General features: G+C 39.4%; 1 protein-coding gene across 1 annotated transcript; it reads right to left on the bottom strand.

Annotated features, from left to right (window-relative positions):
• LOC109898905 (isoaspartyl peptidase/L-asparaginase-like) lies at positions 1-12,172 on the bottom strand. Its single transcript, XM_020493961.2, has 3 exons — positions 11,977-12,172; positions 10,476-10,618; positions 1-168 (listed from the first exon to the last, which is right to left on the bottom strand). The coding sequence occupies exons 1-3, from the start codon at positions 12,161-12,163 to the stop codon at positions 1-3; spliced, it is 498 nt and encodes a 165-aa protein (XP_020349550.1). The 5' UTR covers positions 12,164-12,172.
• Between the last annotated feature and the right edge of the window lie 9,545 nt (positions 12,173-21,717).

Genomic DNA, 21,717 nt, shown 5'->3' with positions numbered 1-21,717 from the left:
TTACCATTGAGAGTTGAAGAGCTCCTTCACTTCAACAGCATAATTCTTGGCCTTCTCCCTCTCCGTTCTCTCACATTCTGTCACCAGGGTGTTTGTAGGGACTGCAGGTATGCCAACGCTTTCAGCAAACATGTTTGCACCTCTGTCTGTCAACATGATGTGGTCGGTCTGAGTGCATCCCGATGACAGCAAGCATAGGGGATAAAAAAGAAAAACAGAAAATTTAAATCGATGCAGTTTAGGTTTGTTTTTTGACCATTAGACCGTAATAATGTTACATGTGTTACCAGTATTGAATTTTGTGCAAAGAAATGAAAATAAAATGGTAATAATCTAACTGGGAATTTCTCCCCTCTTCTGAAGAAATTAGTAATCCTAGGCACTATATAGCAGTGAGTTAGTTGCCTTAGACACATCCTGTCATCCATTATGCTAAATCGACATTTCCCTCAGAGCAAATCTATTAGCCCCTGGTTATGTAGCATCACGGCCCATTTAAGCCTATCAGCAAGCCTGGCTCACAAGACTGGCAGGTAACCTTGACCTGCCTGTTATGTCCCGTAACACTATCCATAACATCTGAGCCACATCTGATCTTAAATCCATACCTGTTGTGTGAATGCCATGAGTCTCACACCTTCCCCTGAAACAAAACCGTGATGGGCCTTCATTCATCCAAAGTGCAATTCCGTCTTGTTCAATCTAATATTTATCAGCCTTTATCATGGTATTTCCAGCTATATAGCTGACATGAGATTTCTATGGACAACAAGGAGGAAAGCAATACAGTTAATTTCTTTGTGATAATGGGGAGGAGGATGTTGATACACTTCTGGGGGGATGGAATTGGTTGTAATACTGATACTATTTTAATCTTTAGCCAGGAAATTAGGGATATCTGTCTTCAGTGTTTAGCCACTTGCTGCACCTACCAAAAGATTTACTCTTTACGTTCTATTGAAATTATGAAAAGATGTACATGTTTCTGAAGCTACACTTCTAACCAAAGAGGCCAAAAGGTCTCTGTGCTGTAATCACTCTATTTCTTCCTGCACCTCTCCTTTCTCTCACTACCACTCTTTTCATTTCCGGCAATGGAGGGAATGTGAATGTCACACGTTTCTAGAGAGCAACTAAAACTGCTAAAGTTTTTCTAAGCTTATACATAGCCCATTTGTAAATAGCCCATCCAACTACCTCATCCCCATACTGTATTTATTTATTTATCTTGCGCCTTTGCACCCCTGTATTTCTACTTGCACATTCATCTTCTGCACATCAATCACTCTAGTGTCTAATTGCTATATTGTAATTACTTTGCCACCATGGCCTATTTATTGCCTTAACTCCCTTTTCTTACCTCATCTGCACACTCTGTATATAGATTTTCTTCAACTCTATTATTGACTGTATGTTTAGTTTATTCCACAGTTTAAATGAGAACTGGTTCTCAACTAGCCTACCTGGCTAAATAAAGGTGAAATAATTTAAATAAAAAATACATAGTTAACTGACAAAATAATGGAAACACCTGAGTAAATGAGGGATACAATGTATTTTGAAAGCATGTGCTTTCACACAGGTGTGTTTCCTGGGTTAATTAAGCAATTAACATCCCATCATGCTTACAGTCAAATATAAAAATGCTGGGCAGGCCATTATTTTGGCTACCATGGCTAGGAGGACAATGCCCCCATCCACAGGGCACCAAGTGGTAACTGAATGATGAGCATGAAAACGATGTAAACCATATACCATGGCTGTCTCAGTCACCAGATCTCAACCTAATTGAACACTTATGGGAGATTCTGGAGTGGGACCCGACACCATGTTTTCCACCACGATCAACAAAACACAAAATGGAAGAATGGTGTCGCATCCCTCCAATAGAAAGACACTTGTAGAAGCTATGCCAAGACGCATTGAAGCTGTTCTGGCCCAATAGTCTTTTAAGACACATTTAACACATTTAATCCTTAATTTTGGCAGTTACCTGTACATTCTCAACTGTTCTAAATGTAGAACGGTCTTAATGTTCTGTTTTGTCCTGTGTGTACTGTAATGGGAGACAGGAGAACACCATTAGAAACTTTTAAATAATAAAATGGTTATTCATGTCATATCTCTCTGTCAGGCCAGGTGCACTCTAGATAACAGGAAGGAACACAGGGCTAGTGAAGCTTGATCGCTGCATTGATCATGCCCTGATGAATTTTTAATACCAAGCTGTTAAACAGATCAGAGCAGGACTATGGTCTTTCAGGGTGGTGACAGGAGCCCAAGATCATCCATTCGGCCACTATTTTGTGTTCCCTGAGTGACAAGGTGAAGTTACCATGTTTTTTTTTTTTTAACTAGGCCAGTCAGTTAAGAACAAATTCTTATTTTCAATGACGGCCTAGGAACAGTGGGTTAACTGCCTGTTCAAGGGCAGAACGACAGATTTTGTACCTTGTCAGCTCAGGGATTTGAACTTGCAACCTTTCGGTTACTAGTCCAATGCTCTAACCACTAGGCTACACTGCCACCCATGATGAAAGATTTGTTAGTATCTAATCTATAAATTGGTAAGGTAATGCAGTAGAGAACCAGCACACTGAGAATATAAATCCATGCAGAAAAAAGGGGTAAACTAGGATGGTTGGAATCTCACCGGTATAAACACAGTTCTTTGAATTGTCAGGCTAGCTAATAATGCACTGATTTGTTGGATAAAACTAGGAGACAAAAAGCCTGTTATTTTTGTCTGGGCTTGCCTAACTTCAGAGACTCCGAAGATTGTATTCTTTACAATGGCTATTCAGAAAACAAAATTGTAGCAATATCGCTGTGTGGTTATGTTTCAAAGAGTCTAGAAGGGGATTCATGACTTCAAATATGTATCTCCGCTGCAGCTGAGCAGACTTCACCAGAGGAAATGAGAAGAATCTGTATCCCAAACAATTCATTATAAACCCTGTCAGTTATTTTGATGGAAGGTGTCAGGCAAATTAATAAATCATGGAAGATGTTATGTTAATACGATACGCTGTCAGTCTTTTGCAACAGGCCTTCATCTTAGTGGTGTTTCCCATCCATTTTCAGATAGCATCTGGAGTGAGGTATTAGTTGACAGCATTACAAGATTACCAAGTAGCCAAGTGAGAACAGAGATGCATCCCGCCCTACACATTCTACCTGTTAATAACCTCCTAGCTGTTAGATCAAATAGTTCTGTTCATTCTGTTCTGTGACATCTGAAACGGACAGCGTCACTCCATAATCTCATCACTTTCAGTGCTACATCACATAATAGATCTGCATGTTTCAATGAGTTACTCCTTAATGTCCCTTGTGAGTAAATCATATAATCAAACTATAATTCTCATCACCTGAAAGGATCGAGATTAAAATCAAAAACCAGCCTCCATTGATTATCCTTTGATTTCTGCTAAAAGGAAAATGGTCAAGTTTTGAAGGATGGCAATAACCATGTGTAGAGAAGTCAATTCAATGACATCTTACACAAGAGCCCAGATACACAGTATTTGATACACAGCCACTTAAAGCTATCTTTATCATTGCATTCAAACCAAATTCCTTCGTAAATAATCAGCCTTCAAGTTATAATTTTCAGGGACTTGACTTTTATAGCAAAGTACTCAGTTGAATTGCAACCGTAAAACAGGAGAGCTAACAGAACTCACACTCAAAATTGTATCAATGACAACCATATCAGTTACTATCCAAACTCATCCAGATGTAATGGTTCTTCACCTTTCAGTAAGCTGATTTATCAATTATTCACAATGTCTAGCTCTGGTAAATCTGTGTGCCTGATCAATGTGATTCATCTGGGGCAGCAGGTGGTGGTTAGAACTAGGTAGCCTAGTGGTTAGCGCGTTGGACTAGTAACCGAAAGGTTGCAAGATCAAATCCCCAAGCCGACAAGGTAAAAATCTGTCGTTCTGCCCCTGAACAAGACAGTTCACTGTTCCTAGGCAGTCATTGAAAATAAGAATTTGTTCTTCACTGACTTGCCTAGTAAAATATATCTACACACCTTTGCAAATGTTTTCAGAATATAATTGCCTGGTATTATAGCTCTTCATATGTTATACAGTGCCTTCGGTATTCAGACCCCTTGACTTTTTCCACATGTTGTTACGTTACAGCCTAAAATTTACACTACAAGCTTGGCAAACCTGTATTTGGGGAGTTTCTCCCATTCTTCTCTTGTAGCTCTGTCAACTTGGATGGGGAGCGTTGCTGCACAGCTACTTTCAGGTCTCTCCAGAGATGTTTGATCGGGTCTGGGCTAGAGGTCGACCGATTAATTATGGCTGATTTCAAGTTTTCATAACAATCGGTAATGGGCATTTTTGGACACCGATCATGGTCGATTACATTGCACACCACGAGGAGACCATGGCAGGCTGACTACCTGTTATGCGAATGCAGCAAGGAGCCAAGGTAAGGTGCTAGCTAGCATTAAACGTATCTTATAAAAACAATCGATCTTAACATAATCACTAGTTAAACTAGTAATATCATCAACCATGTGTAGTTATCTAGCTTGTCCTGCGTTGCATATAATCGATGCGGTGCCTGTTCATTTATCATTGAGTCACGGCCTACTTCGCCAAACGGGTGATTTAACAAGGCATTTGCGAAAAAAAGCACTGTCATAGCACCAATGTGTACCTAACCCTAAACATCAATGCCTTTCTTAAAATCAATACACAGAAGTATATTTTTTGAAACCTGCATATTTAGTTAAGAAATTCATGTTAGCAGGCAATATTAACTAGGGAAATTGTGTCACTTCTCTTGCGTTCATTGCAGGCAGAGTCAGGGTATATGTAGCAGTTTGGGCCGCCTGGCTCGTTGCGAACTAATTTGCCAGAATTTTACGTAATTATGACATAACATTGAAGATTGTGCAATGTAACAGCAATTTTTAGACTTATGGATGCCACCCGTTAGATAAAATATGGAACGGTTCTGTATTTCACTGAAAGAATAAACAAATTGTTTTCGAAATGATAGTTTCCGGATTTGACCATATTAATGCTCGTATTTCTGTGTGTGATTATATTATAATTAAGTCTATGATTTGATAGAGCAGTCTGAGCGGTGCTAGGCAGCTGCAGGCTTGTAAGCATTCATTCAAACAGCACTTGACTGCGTTTGCCAGCAGCTCTTCGCAATGCTTCAAGCATTGCGCGGTTTATGACTTCAAGCCTATCAACTCCAGAGATTAGGCTGGCAATACTAAAGTACCTATTAGAACATCCAATAAGGTATATGAAATACAAATGGTATACAGAGAAATAGTCCTATAATAACTACAACCTAAAACTTCTTATCTGGGAATATTGAAGACTCATGTTAAAAGGAACCACCAGCTTTCATATGTTCTGAGCAAGGAACTTAAACGTTAGCGTTCTTACATGGCACATATTGCACCTTTACTTTCTTCTCCAACACTTTGTTTTTGTATTATTTAAACCAAAGTGAACATGTTTCATTATTTGAGATTAAATGGATTTTTACTGATGTATTATATTAAGTTAAATTAAAAGTGTTCATTGTTCATTCAGCATTAGAAATATATATATATATATATATATATTTAAAAAAAAAAAAAAAATTTAATGTTTAAAAAAACGGCACATAAATCGGTATCGGCTTTTTTTGGTCCCCCACTAATCGATATCGGTATCGGCGTTGAAAAATCATAATCGGTCGACCTCTAGTCTGGGCTCTGGCTGGGCCACTCAATGACATTCAGAGAGTTATCCCGAAGCCACTCCTGTGTTGTCTTGGCTGTGTGATTAGGGTCATTGTCCTGTCGGAAGGTGACCCTTTGCCCCAGTCTGAGGTCCTGAGCAGGTTTTCATCAAGGGTCTCTCTGTGGCCTCCCGGATGGCGCAGTGGTCTCAGGCACTGTACCGCACTGTGCCACCAGAGATTCTGGGTTCGAGCCTAGGCTCTATCGCAGCCGGCTGCAATCGGGAGGCTCATGGGGCAGCGCACAATTGGCCCAGCGTTGTCCGGGTTAGGCCGGCAGGGTATCCTTGTCTCATTGCGCACTCCTGTGGTGGGACGGGTGCAGTACACGCTGATCAGGTTGCTAGGTGTACGGTGTTTCCTCTGACACATTGGTGCGGCTGGCTTCTGGGTTGGATGTGCATTGTGTGAAGAAGCAGTGTGGCTTGGTTGGGTTGTGTTTCAGAGGATGCATGGCTCTCGACCTTTGCCTCCCCTGAGTCTGTGCAGGAGTTGCAACGATGAGAGAAGACTGTAACTACCAATTGGGGAGAAAAAGGGTTTTTAAAAAAAGGATCTCTCTCTGTACTTTGCTTTGTTCATCTTTGCTTCAATCCTAACTAGTCTCCCAGTCCCTGCCACTGAAAAACACCCCCACTGCATGATGGTGCCAGGTATCCTCCAGACGTGATGCTTGGCATTCAGGCCAAAGAGTTGACTTTTTGTTCCATCAGATCAGAGAATCTTGTTTCTAATGGTCTGAGAGTCACCAAGACTGCCGGTGGCAAGCGGGATGTGCCTTTTCCTGAAGAGTGTCTTCGGGCTGGCCATTCTACCATAAAGGCCTGATTGGCAGAGTACTAAGCGGCCAGCTCTAGGAGTCTTGGTGGTTCCAAACTTCTTCCATTTAAGAATGATGGAGGCCACTGTGTTCTTGGGGACCTTCAATGCTGCAGACACTTTTTGGTACCCTTCCCCAGATCTGTGCCTTGACACAATCCTGTCTAGGAGCTCTACGAACAATTCCTTCGGCCTCATGGCTTGGTTTATGCTCTGACATGCACTGTCAACTGTGAGACCTTATAAAGACAGGTGTATCACTCTCCAATCAATTGAATCTACCACAAGTGGCCTTGTAGAAATATCACAAGGATGATCAACTGAGCTCAATTTCAAGTCGCATAGCAAAGGGTCTGAAAACTTTTGTAAATGTCATATTTCAGTTTTACATTTTTTATAAATTAGCAAACATTTCTAAAAACCTGTTTTCACTTCATCATTATGGGGTATTGTGTGTAGATTACTGAGGATTTAAAAACATTTTTTTTTTAGAATAAGGCTGTAACGTAACAAAATGTTGAAAAAGTCGTGGTCTGAATACTTTCCTACACTTTGCACTTTCAGCAGCTCAGAGGAGTGAAGTGCTATATTCGGCTAGCAGAATAAAAGCCCTTTAGTACTGGAAAAGGTAGTAAAAGGGTGACACAAACAAAGGTGGAATATTTCTAAAGACGGTTAATTAACCTGGCACCTAGTGCTGAGCAATTTAACCAACATTTTCATTCCATTTTTCATTCTTAAACTACTAAATTGGCCAACATTGGTTAAATTATTTGAACTCAATGAGCACATTGAGCAGTTTCTGTTGAGAAATTATAGGGAACTGTAGTTTCCAACAGGCCAATATTCTACATAGTTTAGGGCAGAAAACATGGTTAACTACAATGACCATAATCCATTGCCAGCCTACTTGTCCGGTCTGTGTGTTTCTTTTACGCCTGTTACATTAGGTTAGTGTGGGGAAGACAAGGAGAAAACGAGAAAAGACAGAAGAATGCATGATGAGAGGAATGAGAGAAGTTGCTTCACGAGGCATCTCTACCTGAATATAAGGTTGAAAGTTTACATACACTTAGGTTTTCAACCACTCCACAAATTTCTTGTTAACAAACTATAGTCTTGGTAAGTCAGTTAGGACAGTTACTTTGTGCTTGACACAAGTAACTTTTCCAAAAATTGCTTACAGACAGATTATTTCTAATTCACTGTATCACAATTCCAGTGGGTCAGAATATACTATACTATACTATATACTAAGTTGACCGTGCCTTTAAACAGCTTGGAAAGTTCCAGAAATTATGTCATGGCTTTAGAAGCTTCTGATAGGTTAATTGACATAATTTGAGTCAATTGGAGGTGTGCCTGTGGATGAATTTCAAGGCCTACCTTAAAACTCAGTGCCTCTTTGCTTGACATCATGGGAAACTCAAAAGAAATCAGCCAAGACCTCAGCAAAAAAAATTGTAGACCTCCACAAGTCTGGTTCATCTTTCGGAGCAATTTCCAAACGCCTGAAGGTACCACGTTCATCTGTACAAACAATAGTACGCAAGTATTAACACCATGGGACCACGTAGCCATCATACCGCTGTAACGGTTCTCTTGTGGTGAAGGAGAGTCGGACCAAAATGCGGCGTGTAGATTGCGATCCATGTTTAATAAACAAATGTAAAAACACGAATCAATACAAACACTACAAAACAAAGAACGTAAATGAACGTAACGAAAACCGAAACAGTCCTATCTGGTGCAAACACAGAGACAGGAACAATCACCCACAAACACACAGTGAAACCCAGGCTACCTAAATATGGTTCCCAATCAGAGACAATGACTAACACCTGCCTCTGATTGAGAACCATATCAGGCCAGACATAGAAATAGACAAACTAGACATGAAACATAGAATGCCCACTCAGCTCACACCCTGACCAACCAAAACATAGAAATATACAAAGTAAACTATGGTCAGGGTGTGACAACCGCTCAGGAAGGAGACACGTTCTGTCTCCTAGAGATGAACATACTTTGGTTCGAAAAGTGCAAATCAATCCCAGAACAACAACAAAGCACATTGTGAAGATGCTGGAGGAAACAGGTACAAAAGTATCTATATCCACGGTAAAACAAGTCCTATATCAACATAACCTGAAAGGCCACACAGCAAGGAAGAAGCCACTGCTCCAAACCGCCATAAAAAAAGCCAGACAATGGTTTGCAACTGCACATGGGGACCGTACTTTTTGGGGAAATGTCCTCTGGTCTGATGAAACAAAAATATAACTGTTTGGCCATAATGACCATCGTTATGTTTGGAGGAAAAAGGGGGAGGCTTGCAAGCTGAAGAACACCATCCCAACCTTGAAGCATGGGGGTGGCAACATCATGTTGTGGGGGTGCTTTGCTGCAGGAGGGACTGATACACTTCACAAAATAGATGGTATCATGAGGGAGGACAATTATGTGGATATATTGAAGCAACATCTCAAGACATCAGTGAGGAAGTTAAAGCTTGGTTGCAAATGGGAACGTGTTCTCAGTCAACTTATCTGGTAAAATAACAAATAAATAAAATGCAAATGAGAACGTGCTCTCAGTCAACTTATCTGGTAAAATAACGAATAAATAAAATGGGTCTTCCAATTGGACAATGACCCCAAGCATACTTCCAAAGTTGTGGCAAAATGGCTTAAGGACAACATAGACAAGGTATTGGAGTGGCCATCACAAAGCCCTGACCTTAATCTTATAGAAGATTTGTGGGCAGAACTGAAGAATCGTGTGCGAGCAAGGAGGCCTACAAACCTGACTCAGTTACACCAGATCTGTCAGGAGGAATGGGACACAATTCACCCAACTTATTGTGGGAAGCTTGTGCAAAGCTACCCGAAACATTTGACCCAAGTTAAACAATTTAATGGCAATTCTATCAAATACTAATTGAGTGTCTGTAAACTTCTGACCCACTGGGAATGTGATGAAATAAATAAAGCTGAAATAGCTCATTCTCTCTGCTATTTTTCTGACTTCAACTGTACATAATCTAAGTGATTGATAGTTGGTATTCAGGTGTCGTAAAGTATGCATTATTTAGGGGAATGGAAAAAGTGATACCTACATTCGACTGAAATGTGTCTTCAGCATTTAACCCAAACCCTCTGAATCAGAGAGGTGCGGAGGGCTGCCTTAATCCACATCCACGTCATCGGTGCCAGGGGAACAGTGGGTTAACTGCCTTGCTCAGGTGCAGAACAACAGATTTTTACCTTGTCAGTTCGGGGATTCAATCCAGCAACCTTTCGGTTACAGGCCCAAAGCTCCTGTCCGCCAAGCTTTGAGGAAGCTATTTTATCAGACAGTATAGGCAGCAGCTTTATAGAGATGAGATGATGACTTGGAATTAAATAATAAAGTCATCAAATATAACAATTGTAATATACACAACAACTGAAATATTTTACTAAAGTAAAGTAACGTGAATAAATGAAGGACAATAAGGTATAAGCAGTAATGGGCAGTCACTGCCATTATGAGATTCTTATTAATTGTTGTATTCTGTGTTACAGCATTCAAACCACATAATGCATAGTGCATTTATTGCAAAAATTTTTAAATAAAACCCGAAATGGAAAACAGTGATATTTTTACATTTTCAAAATCGAACCAAATACAAACCAACCTCAAAAAGCAACAGGACGAAGAGGGAACAAAATACACCATTTCATAGTATTCTTCCAAACCAAAAAGGATGATTGACCCGGGCTACAGCCTGATCAATACTGTACCCAGCGTTCCTTCTCTTCTAGTAGACGTAACCAGCATGCATTGTTTAGCTGAGATAAGAAAGAGGAAATAAGAAAAGATTGGACAAAGAGAAAGATAACCTTTTCCATCACAGCGTGGGCCAGTGACACAGGGTTGGAGATGTTCTTCACCGAAGACACAGCTCCAGCAGCTAGAGTCCTTCCATCCATAATGATGGAGTCCAGCTCCACTTCTCCATTAGTATTCAGTACTGCTCCATGACCTGAAATGAAATGGTGGGTCACATTCATCAGGGGTCAGGTTCTCTCAGACCATGACTAAAGGAAAGAGTTGGTCAAGAGTTTGTCATTCAACACCAAAATAAATAGTATTTTTTTTGCCATTTCTTACTTCAGACAAATTGAAAATCTATTGATATTTGTGGCAACGTAGTTGCATATTTTGAAACACTTTCTTCTTCCTAACAGTGTGTTGATAGAAAAGTTTATCAATGTCAATGGAGTACAAAGAGCTGCCTATTGCTGTGTAATAACACAATATCAGGTCTCTTCACTACACCCAGAGGTCATTGTAACTTGCAGTCTTTCCCCCCAAAGTGAGATTGCATTAGTGGCCTATTGATTAGACCTTGCTCCTGAGTGCCAACTGCTTCAGTGTATACAATTATCCTGTGATGAAGTGCTGATTTCGCTACAATGCCTTAAAGAGGATCTGGCATTTCACCTAATGTGGCAGTTAGCCATCACAAACTAGATGGGTCCCGATAAGCTGAGTGTGTTAATGAAGTGTCTTGTGCTTCCTTATGGTTTGGTGTAATCCGATGATTGCTCCAAACCGTTTAATGCCATTAGACTGATCGTTAAGTAGACTCCTTACGCCTTGATCCCACAGATCATAGCGCAAAATAGTACGCAGCATCATCTGGATATGCATGCAACAAAAATGCATCATTCACCTTCTGCTGCCATTTCTATCATAGCCATCTACACATACGCTCGATAAATCCAACGTATCCACCACACAGAACGCACTGCAACTGCCTCAGCAACACAATGCTGCAAGGAAAACACAGCATTCCATTGGAAATGAATGTACTTCTGGTGTTCCAAAATGTAACGTGAGAGAGATGACATGTGTTACATGGAACTTATCACATGTCATGATACCCTTCTCATTTGAATACTACCATATTCTACCTTTGGAAATTACATCAGAAAATGGGAAAATATTCAGGCCCACTGTGAAAAATGCTTAAGATTATAAAGTTAAATAGGGTCAGTGGGTAGTGTTTTAAATGTGGCATTAGCTGAAATCAAACTTAATTGAATTATTGATTTTAAAAAATCAGGAGCCCCGAGCAACTCTCACTAAAATGCATCTGAATATGAGACCAGAGAGAATTCACAATCGCAAATGGAGTTTACAAGCTATATAATTGAAGCTTAAAGTAAACGTTTATGTTGAACCAATTGTAAAACATTTACATTTAATTTGAATGAAATTTGAACTCATTTCGATCTCTGCAAAAAATATGAAAATATCTATGATATGTTTCAATAGAGAACTATCACCATTGGAGATACAATTCAAATCACCACACCAGCAGCACAGGGAAAGTACCTGCATCAAAGGTTGGGTTATCTTCTAAGGCCCTAACAGACAGCTCAACAGCATCCAATGCACTGCCTCCTCTCTTCATAGCCAGAAAGCCTGCAGTAGCTGTAGACTTCACCCCATCCACTGATGCCTTAGCCATATCATCCGGGATGGCACATGCACCGCCATGCACAACTATTACTGGCTTCATCTTCAGGTCTCACAAATCACACTTGACAAAAATGTCAGAAGAATGTCCTGAGTAAACGATTAATACTTGTGTATTTTCACCTACAGTATAGGCTACTGTAAAATTACATATTTCTGCTCCAAGTTGTGCGTGTCTATTGATTACATTACTTTGGTTGATATATATATATAGCCTATGGCTATTTTCAGCGCCACATCTTTTAGGTTTAGACTGCACCTACAATATTTCCAACTAAATGCACTGGTATGGCATATATTGTTATATTGCCTACTGTCTTCACAATGAAATGCACATTTAATCTCTTTGAAGGCACCCTTCAACAAATTAGTGCATAGGCCTATTTGTAGCTTAAATGTCACTTTCGCAAGAGAGCAATATACCTATTAGGCTAGCTGTCAAATTGTTTTCCCTCAGCAGGAAAACGTGATCAAGTAACGTTAGCTAGGCAAAATAACAACCGGCGCTACAGGAAACTCTCAATCCAATCAACGCATATTTATGAGAGGTGTTAAAAATTCAAACTTCTCTCAGTAGCCTACTTTATATGACGTGATTTTCAATACACTACAATTTCGTTTAAAAATTATTACACATAGAAGCAGGAAAAACTCGGGAAGTAGCCTAGCACTCACTTCAATAGCTCCAGAATGAAAACTTTTCAATCGGAAGTCTACGTTGCATTTTCACAACGTGAGAAGAAAAGTGTGTGCGTGTGATTTAGTTCGCATGACGCATTGACAGGGCGGAGTTCACACAATCACACTGACTTCAGGCTAACAGATTGGTTTGTGCCCCAAGATAATGTGTAGGTTATAAACAAATAATTATGAAAAAAAGCCTACATAGCATATTCCTAAATGTATGTTTAAAATGCTGAAAAAAGTATGACATATAAAATGCCCCTATTAAAAAGTATATACAGAACTTACAATGGTTTTCTTTCCTTTTAAAATGGTGCCATGGCTCTTTGAGTTTTCAGTTTTGAGAGCATACCTGGGACTGTGTGAGGTAAGGAAAGTGCAAGGAAGTGCATTTTAAAGAGTAAAGTGTCCTGGTGTTACGCGTGTGGCAGCACAATCTCAGTGGGATATGATGAATAAAGGCCTCATATTTCTCCTGGTAGACCTTACTTATTGATCTAAACAGTTCTTATGCATTAAAGAAGCCATCTGGGGGATCAAACACTTAAGGTATGGATTATTTATTTAGATGTGGTTCTGCCGTAATGTGTTGGGTAACACAATCTGGCCAGTGTGGTTCCCAGAGAATGACACTAGACACATTATTACAGGAAGTTTCTCCCAGTGATGTGTTGTTGTATCCAAACACAATGTGATGTATGAGTAGATATATGGTTCTAGCTGCTCCTTCCAACTCATTTACACTTCAAAACCATTTGTACCTCAGAATCAACTGCACATATTCTATTGAATTATTATGGCAAACCACAATAGAAAATGGGATTTGCTGATGCTATTGATCTATGCTGTGTTGATGTTGCTCATGTCAAAGGCTAACTTCCCCTCCCTTAGTTTTCCATTCTTTAATCATGCATGATGAGGTTATAATGGCTCAGGCTCACCATTGCGTTTCATTGTAATCATTGTGTCAGAAAGTGAAAAAGAATCATGAATCGTGTCAAGATGAAAAATCCAAAGGAACTGCAAAGTGAGAGATCGGCTACAGGCAGCACAGTCATTATGGACAAAATGTGAACCTTCAATTCACATCATCAGTTTCCTGGCTAATATGAAATATGTGAAGCAGAGATTGGATACATGAAGGGTTCACCTTATGGATACTGTACCTTCCTTCTATGCTGTTATTTTCCACAGGATTTGTTTGATGAACACACAGAAGTGTTCAAATAATACATGAACATTTGAACCTTGTTCTTCAGCTCTTCAATTATGAGTCATCACAAACACAAACCTTTTGAAAGGGCCTTACCACTATTTTTCCCACTTTTTCTAAACACGTATGCTTCATGTGGGTACGAGCAGAGATGTTTGACCTTCGTACCCTTGAAGGACATATAGTGAATGAACTATGACACTGATTCCTATGACTCTTCACTCTATAGAACTCAATCAGGACAGAGAGGAAGAGGTGAAGCTCGAGGGTCCACCCCATCAAAATCTGTCCAGAATACAGTGAGAATACAGTGATAAGCAGACCGATAAGCAGACTGATAAGCAGACCACCTGTCTTCCCAGCTTTGGGACAACGACTCCCATTGTTAGGGCAGAAGCTGACAAGACCATCTCCTCATTATAAACACCATCTCTGGAGAGGATCATAAATTCCAGGGAACAAACTGCTCAGATACTGTACATTAGCTTTCAATACAGGTCTCATCTGTATCTCCCTTATGAACAGCACAGAACAGCCTTGAAAGAACCTGTCATACCTGATTTCATGGCAGCACTAACAACACATTATTGAGTTAATACTTTTAAAATGTACTTTAGAATTTCACAAATCACATTATAAGAGCTGCATTAATATACTGCTCCTGAAGGGAGGCACAGTTTGATTTTGTTTACTGACAAAATACATTTAGATTTTATCCCCTGATCCAACAATAAACTGGGTAATCCAGTGACCCCTTTCCACCTCCCATGAATCTGTCAGTTATATTTAGACATCATGTGGTTTGGGCTTTAAACAGAGGGTTTATATCAGTAACTGGTTTACACACAGAAAATGTGAAAAAAATATATACTTTAGGAAAAAATGCGTAGTCAAATTCCCTCGCAAGGCAATGCGTTACATTTCATTCTCATAGCTGTTTTTTTGCTTCAAATGAGAAAACAATTTAACACAAAACAAAATAGTCTTTGAATGAGGAAATAGAATATGGGAGCTGTTTCAAAAAAAATGTGTGGAAGGACCATGGTCCATAATAATTGCTGATAAGTATTGCAGCCCTCTGAAGTACTAAAAATAGGAATTTCAATTACCTCTGTGAGGTCTAATATCCACATTTTTCTTTCTTACCAGAGGCAATTATTAAACTCACTTTTACCAGGAAGCTAATACTGGACATAATTGCAGATGACAAATGGCATTGGCTTGTCTGAATCCTGAAAGGCTGCATTCCAACTAGCGCTGGTGATGTTGACACTTTTAGCCAGGAGAAATAGCAGGGATTATTAGCCCAAGGCTATACTCTGAACCAGCCTACTGTAGATTCAGAGGTATAGCCCTGGCCCCTCTCCATGTTGCTGTTATTCACAGCACTATACCAATGTAGGCTACTCCTGTAAAAACACCAGCAGAGACAGAGGCGCTTGATCCGTATACTGACCTTTGGCACATTCATATCACTCAGTGTGGCAAAGACATTATTTTGAACCATTGGTAGTTTACCCTGGATACTTATAGTACAATTATGTTGATACAAAACCTTGGTTCACTCCAGAAACCACCTCAGTGATTTAATTAATACTGTACGTTGCTAGGTTGTGTTTGTTGAAACTAGAGGGCATTTCTCCTGCAAGTGTGAGAAAGAAATAGAAACCACAAATTAACAAAGAAGGTTAAAGAGATTGTGGGTCTGTTGAAAAATAACCCTAGGAGAACCATTTCGTTCCAAATTGACCATACCTTAAAGTTAGAATCCTTAGTTGCTACATACAGCACATTCAGAAACCATTCAGACCCCTTGACTTTTTCCACATTTTGTTACGAAACAGCCTTATTCTAAAATGGATGAGATTAAAAAGGTTCCTCATCAACCTACACACAATACCCCATAATGACAAAGGGAAAAAAAGGTTTGTACATTTTTTTGGTACATATATAAAAATAAAGACAAAAATACCTTATTTACATAAGTATTCAGACCCTTTGCTATGAGACTCGAAATTGAGCTCAGGTGCATCCTGGTTCCATTGATCATCCTTGAGATGTTTCTACAACTTCATTGGAGTCCATCTGTGGTAAATTCAATTGATTGGATATGATTTGGAAAGGCACACATCGGTTCCACAGTCGGTTCCACAGTTGACAGTGCATGTGACTCTGACAGAGCTCCAGAGTTTCTCTGTGGAGATGGGAGAACCTTCCAGAATCTCAACCATCTCTGCAGCACTGCACCAATCAGGCCTTTATGGATGAGTGGCCAGACGGAGGCCACTCCTCAGTAAAATGTACATGACAGCTTGGAATTGAAAGGAAACAAGATTCTCTGGTCTGATGAAACCAAGATTGAACTCTTTGGCCTGAATGCCAAGCATTACGCCTGGAGGAAACCTGGCACCAGCGCTACAGTGAAGTATAGTGGTGGCAGCATCATGCTGTGGGGATGTTTTTCAGCGGCAGGGACTGGGATCGAGGGAAAGATGAACGGAGCAAAGTACAGAGAGATCCTTGATGAAAACCTGCTCCAGAGTGCTCAGGACCTCAGACGGGGCGAAGGTTCACCTTCCAACAGGACAACGACCCTAAGCACACAGCCAAGACAACGAGGGAGTGGCTTTGGGACAAGTCTCAAGCCTGGACTTGAACCCGATCGAACATCACTGGAGAGACCTGAAAATAGCTGTGCAGTGACGCTCCCCATCCAACCTGACAGAGCTTGAGAGGATCTGCAGAGAAGAATGGGAGAAACTCCCCAAATACAGGTGTGTCAAGCTTGTAGCGTCATACGCAAGAAGACTCAAAGGTGTAATCATTGCAAAATGTGCTTCAACATAGTACTGAGCAAAGGGTCTGAATACTTATGTAAATGTGATATTTCTGTTGTTGTTTTTTTATACATTTGCAAAAATTTCTAAACCTGTTTTTGCTTTGACATTATGGGATATTGTGTGTAGAATGATGAGAGAAAATAAAATAATTGTATAAATTTTAGAATAAGGCTGTAACGTAACAACATTTTGAAGAAGTCAAGGGGTCTGAATACTTTCCGAATGCACTGTACATTTTTTTCTTGTAAATTAATGATATATACTAATTGATTATTGAATAATATAACTTATAAATGCCTCATGAGCTTAGTTCAACTGTAATACCTCATCAGATTCCAAAATATATACTTGATTTACTCCAATGTTTGTAAACTATGTAAATGTAAACATACACAGTATAGCCTCAAAAACATGAGTAGAACTGTAATTGTGATATCATGGATGGTCAGTCCTTGCATCCATAGCTCTGTCTATGAATTTGAGAGTGGTTACAATTATCCAGGCCCTTACTTCAGCTTTTTACCAAAACAGAGGAGTGGTGCCAGCTTTGTTATATTTTCAACAAAGGATTCTAGCTTAAATATCCCCTTTCCTTCACTAACCCATGCTAGTTAATAATTCACACACAGGGATATTGCATTTCCACATCCATCATCCCCGTGTCTGTTACATTCACACTGGGTTTTGATAAACACCCGGTTGCACCTACCTAGTGAGAGCATTATAGATTTTCAATACGTTACATAGGTTTACTGTCAAGAAATACTTTTACCCTCCTCGCAGTATAATTGTTATACTGCCAGATCTCATTATAAGATGTAATTTTGCAGTGCTTGTAATCATTTGAAAATCAGGAATTTGTGCCATTTTGTATTTGCAATAACAGTGGACTTTAATTTGTGGGGGTTTTATATAATTGAATGAAAATACCAGATGTTAAATCAGTTCAGAATGTTCCGCTGATAGTAAAATATATTCAGGTGGTGTTTGTCAACTTTGCGTTAAACCAGCTATTTGAAAATTACTATTTATTTTGTAACACATGCAATACAGTATGTAGTAGGACAAAATGAACAGGACCATTTTCATAAACATGGAGGACCACATATGATTTCTAAAATGCGCTGCTGACATGGTTCAGAGCTGTTCTGTAATTTTTGGCCACAAATGGTGTGAACTGTTTCTCTCCGAATCTTAAGGACAATATACACTGAGTATACCAAACATTAGGAACACCTTCCTAATATTGAGTTGCACCCCCTCATTTGCCCTCAGAACAGATTAAATTTGACGGGGGATGGACTCTACAAGGTGTCGAAGGCGTTCCACAGGGATGCTGGCCCATGTTGACTCCAATGCTTCCCACAGTTGTGTCAAGTTGGCTGGATGTCCTCTGGATGGTGGACCATTCTTGATCCACACGGGAAACTGTTGGGCGTGGAAAAACCAAGCAGCATTGCCGTTCTTGACACTAACTGGTGCGCCTGGAACCTACTACCATGCCCTGTTCAAAAGGCACTGAAATATTTTGTCTTGCCCATTTACCCTCTGAATGGCACACATACACAATCCATGTCTCAATTGTCTCATGGCTTAAAAAATCCTTATTTAACCTGTCTCCTCCCCTTCATCTACACTGACTGACATCAGTAACAGATCATAGCTTTCACCTGGATTTACCTGGTCAGTCTATGTCATGTAAAGAGCAGGTGTCCTTAATGTTTCGTATACTCAGTGTAAGTGCAAATCATCAATCAATGTGGATTGTCTAACATGTTTGGACTGCTCTGAATATGCAGTTTTACATTTTGGCCACTAGAGAGCTGCAAGAATCCATCCATTTCATATCAGGTGGCAAACTCAAAATTAACATAAATGTATTTGGGACTGTGGCAGTGTGAGTGATTTGTACCATACTGTCTTTCATGATCTTATTATTGGAATAACATCCAATAAAAGTGATTTTAAAAGAAAAAGCTGAACTTTAGTAAAGCATTTGCAATATGCCTACATTAAGTTGCAACCTGCCTTATGAGGACATGACTGGAATTCTAAGATCATTGTTATAGCTCGTGAAAGTTACACCACAGCAGACCCTTTCAAGTCGTGCTTTGAAAGAAGAGCATTCAAGATACTGTCTGATCAAAGTTCAAATAAATTCTTTATAAATGAGTGCTTTTATCTTCTCAGGGATTGTTTTAGTCCCTTTTGCAATACTCATCCCTTCCTTTAGTCTATGCGTTCCTAATGTTTGTGCTGCTATCATACATGCATTATGGTGGACTTTACGTCCCTCCTAACATCACCGAGCAGAACAACGTACAGTATATGACAGCGATATAGCATTCCAAAGTAAAGCTTCATTTTGGTCAACTTTAATGTGAGAGAGACTGAGAGGGATCAATACTATATCAGCAATCATTTCACAAAATATTCCTTTTTGAAAATGCTGACCATTATTCCTAACATCTGGAGAATGTTGATTCCCTCAATCCCACTTGTGGAGAATTCTTAGAAATCACCAAATGGGCTATTTGTCTCTCTCCTTTGATTATCCTATCTGCCAAACACAGAGCATCAATCAAAATTATATCTATTATATCTTCTTAGTTAAAACATATCTTTTTCATGTATTTCTCAAAGACAGACAAGTTCGCATTTTGGTTCAGAAAGCATACAGTTTATAGTATTTTGTCAGTGCATTGAAATACTGGTTACACTTCCAATGCAGGTTACGACAGTATTTATTTTACTTCTCCAAGGAGCATACATAGCTACATAACAAATATACTTAGTCTTGTCATTCAAATTTAAGACTCAAAGAGAATCTGCTCTATATGTAAAGGGTTGCTCTGTGTAGCCTTACGCTTTGTACTATGCTCTCCCTAAACTATGAGATCACAGAGCCTTTGAGTTTAGTGGGGATGTCTTTGTCCTTGGATTTTGGAACTTTCTCTCTTCCTCAGCCTCCCAGAGAGAGCACTTCACCGCAAGAAACCTAATCCATTATGACTTACCCCATCTTCTATTGTACACCATTATAGCTTACTGTATTCAATGTGTGCATGTGTGCGTGATTCTGCTGATCATATTGTTTAGATTGGTTGTCAACACATTCTAATCCAACAAGTAGAAGCTCACAACAAATCCATTGATTAGTATTCATAGTCATACCCAAATAAGATGACTCAAACCATGAGCAGGCTTGAGGGAACATCTACATAATAACATATTTTCACATTTCCTTCCTATGGATTAACAAAAAAAACATACGTGTGCAGTATTTGGCCAGCATGTCCCAAGAATTTATGATTTTCACAAATAGAACGGAGATTGACGTTGAATATTTCTGCCTTTTGTTGGAAGTCTATTGTGACAACTGTAATGGGTAAAGGATGTTGTGTAGATACAGTTTTTCTCAATCATGTACAAGCAATTTTGGGGTCTGTGTTGAAACATAGCGGTAGCAGAACAGCAATGATCAAATGCTCAAATACATTTATTGCCTTAGCACCTGATTTGCAAATCTTATACCTTTTACAAAACGTTAAATACAAATGTCATCAGTGAATACAAAATTCATGGTTAAGTGTTTTGTTCACAAAATATTAACACATTGTTTCAATCAGAAGAGAAATGTGTGTAACTGTGTTCACTGTTTCCAGCAATCAGTAAATACTACTGCATGACACACTAATTCACCACATCAGTGTCATACCAAGTACAATATATGGAAAGATCTATAGGCAATGGGGACCGTTGTTCTGATTTTTTCAATATTGCGGACATGCAGAGATGCAGAGAATGAAGTTAGGTTGCTTCTAAGTAACATTGGTTTACTCCTAAGGCTTGGATTCAATCAGATCGAGTTAACCTGCTATAGACTCATGGCAAAATGTGAACAAAAGCATGAGATGAGTTATAAAACAGAAAATGTTTACCCCTGCCCCATGGCAAAAACTGCAGAATTAGAGGAAATTTGCTTTAAAACGGCAACATTTTCTCTTAACCTCATGACAAAATGTGTAGCCGGAGGTCAGTGCCCGGGACCCTAAATGCGGTCATATGGCTCTGGCAATAGTTGACAATCACATTGCTGATGTTTTGGCGGTGTCGGAGGTGTAACTGCGTTAGAGCTGTCAAATCGGTGAGCAGCTGCTCTTGATCATTGTCATGAAGTCACACCCATCTCACTTGCTTTAGAAGTTCAGAACAATCAAGTTTAGGCTATATTGACAAAATAATGATGATTTCTATCAGCCTAATCGAGGTGTAGATTACTGTACATCTCACATTCCAGTGTTCGAACTTGTGAACAAGGTTGCATGAGATTTCTCTGAATGTGACTCCTGTGCAGCCAATGTCAATGCCCGCTTTAGGTATAATGGCAGGAGCATCTTCTGGATGTGACAGCTCTAACGTAGTTCCACCTTCGACATCGCCAAAACAACCGCTATGTGCATGTCGGCTAAAGCGTATCTGATTGAATAGAGCCCTGAGTCATTGTTTTTGATATTGTGACCTTCCATTATAAAGCTTTGTGGATTGAGGCCAATACATTCATATCAGTTGTTTCTTCATTGCATTCACCTTTCCTTATTTATATTGTGGATTGTGTTTCTGTGCACCAATAAAAGCTGTTGATACATTTTTCATAAGGGAATATCAAGTCTGAAATTTCAAAGTGGAAATTGCAAACTTTAGAAGCCTTTTTAAGTGTCCTGCATTATAGGAAAGTTATCCTGCAACAGGGTAATCAAATAAAATCCTACATATGTATAATATAGTTTGATGAATTTATTTATGTTTTGAGAAGACAATTGCATTTTGAAAACACATTTACTGTTTGGCAAAAGGTCT

Source organism: Oncorhynchus kisutch, linkage group LG11 (assembly GCF_002021735.2).
Source record: "Oncorhynchus kisutch isolate 150728-3 linkage group LG11, Okis_V2, whole genome shotgun sequence".
Classification (NCBI taxonomy): Eukaryota; Metazoa; Chordata; class Actinopteri; order Salmoniformes; family Salmonidae; genus Oncorhynchus; species Oncorhynchus kisutch.
Note: the sequence above shows the minus strand (reverse complement) of the source record. Positions and strands in the feature narration are given on the sequence as shown.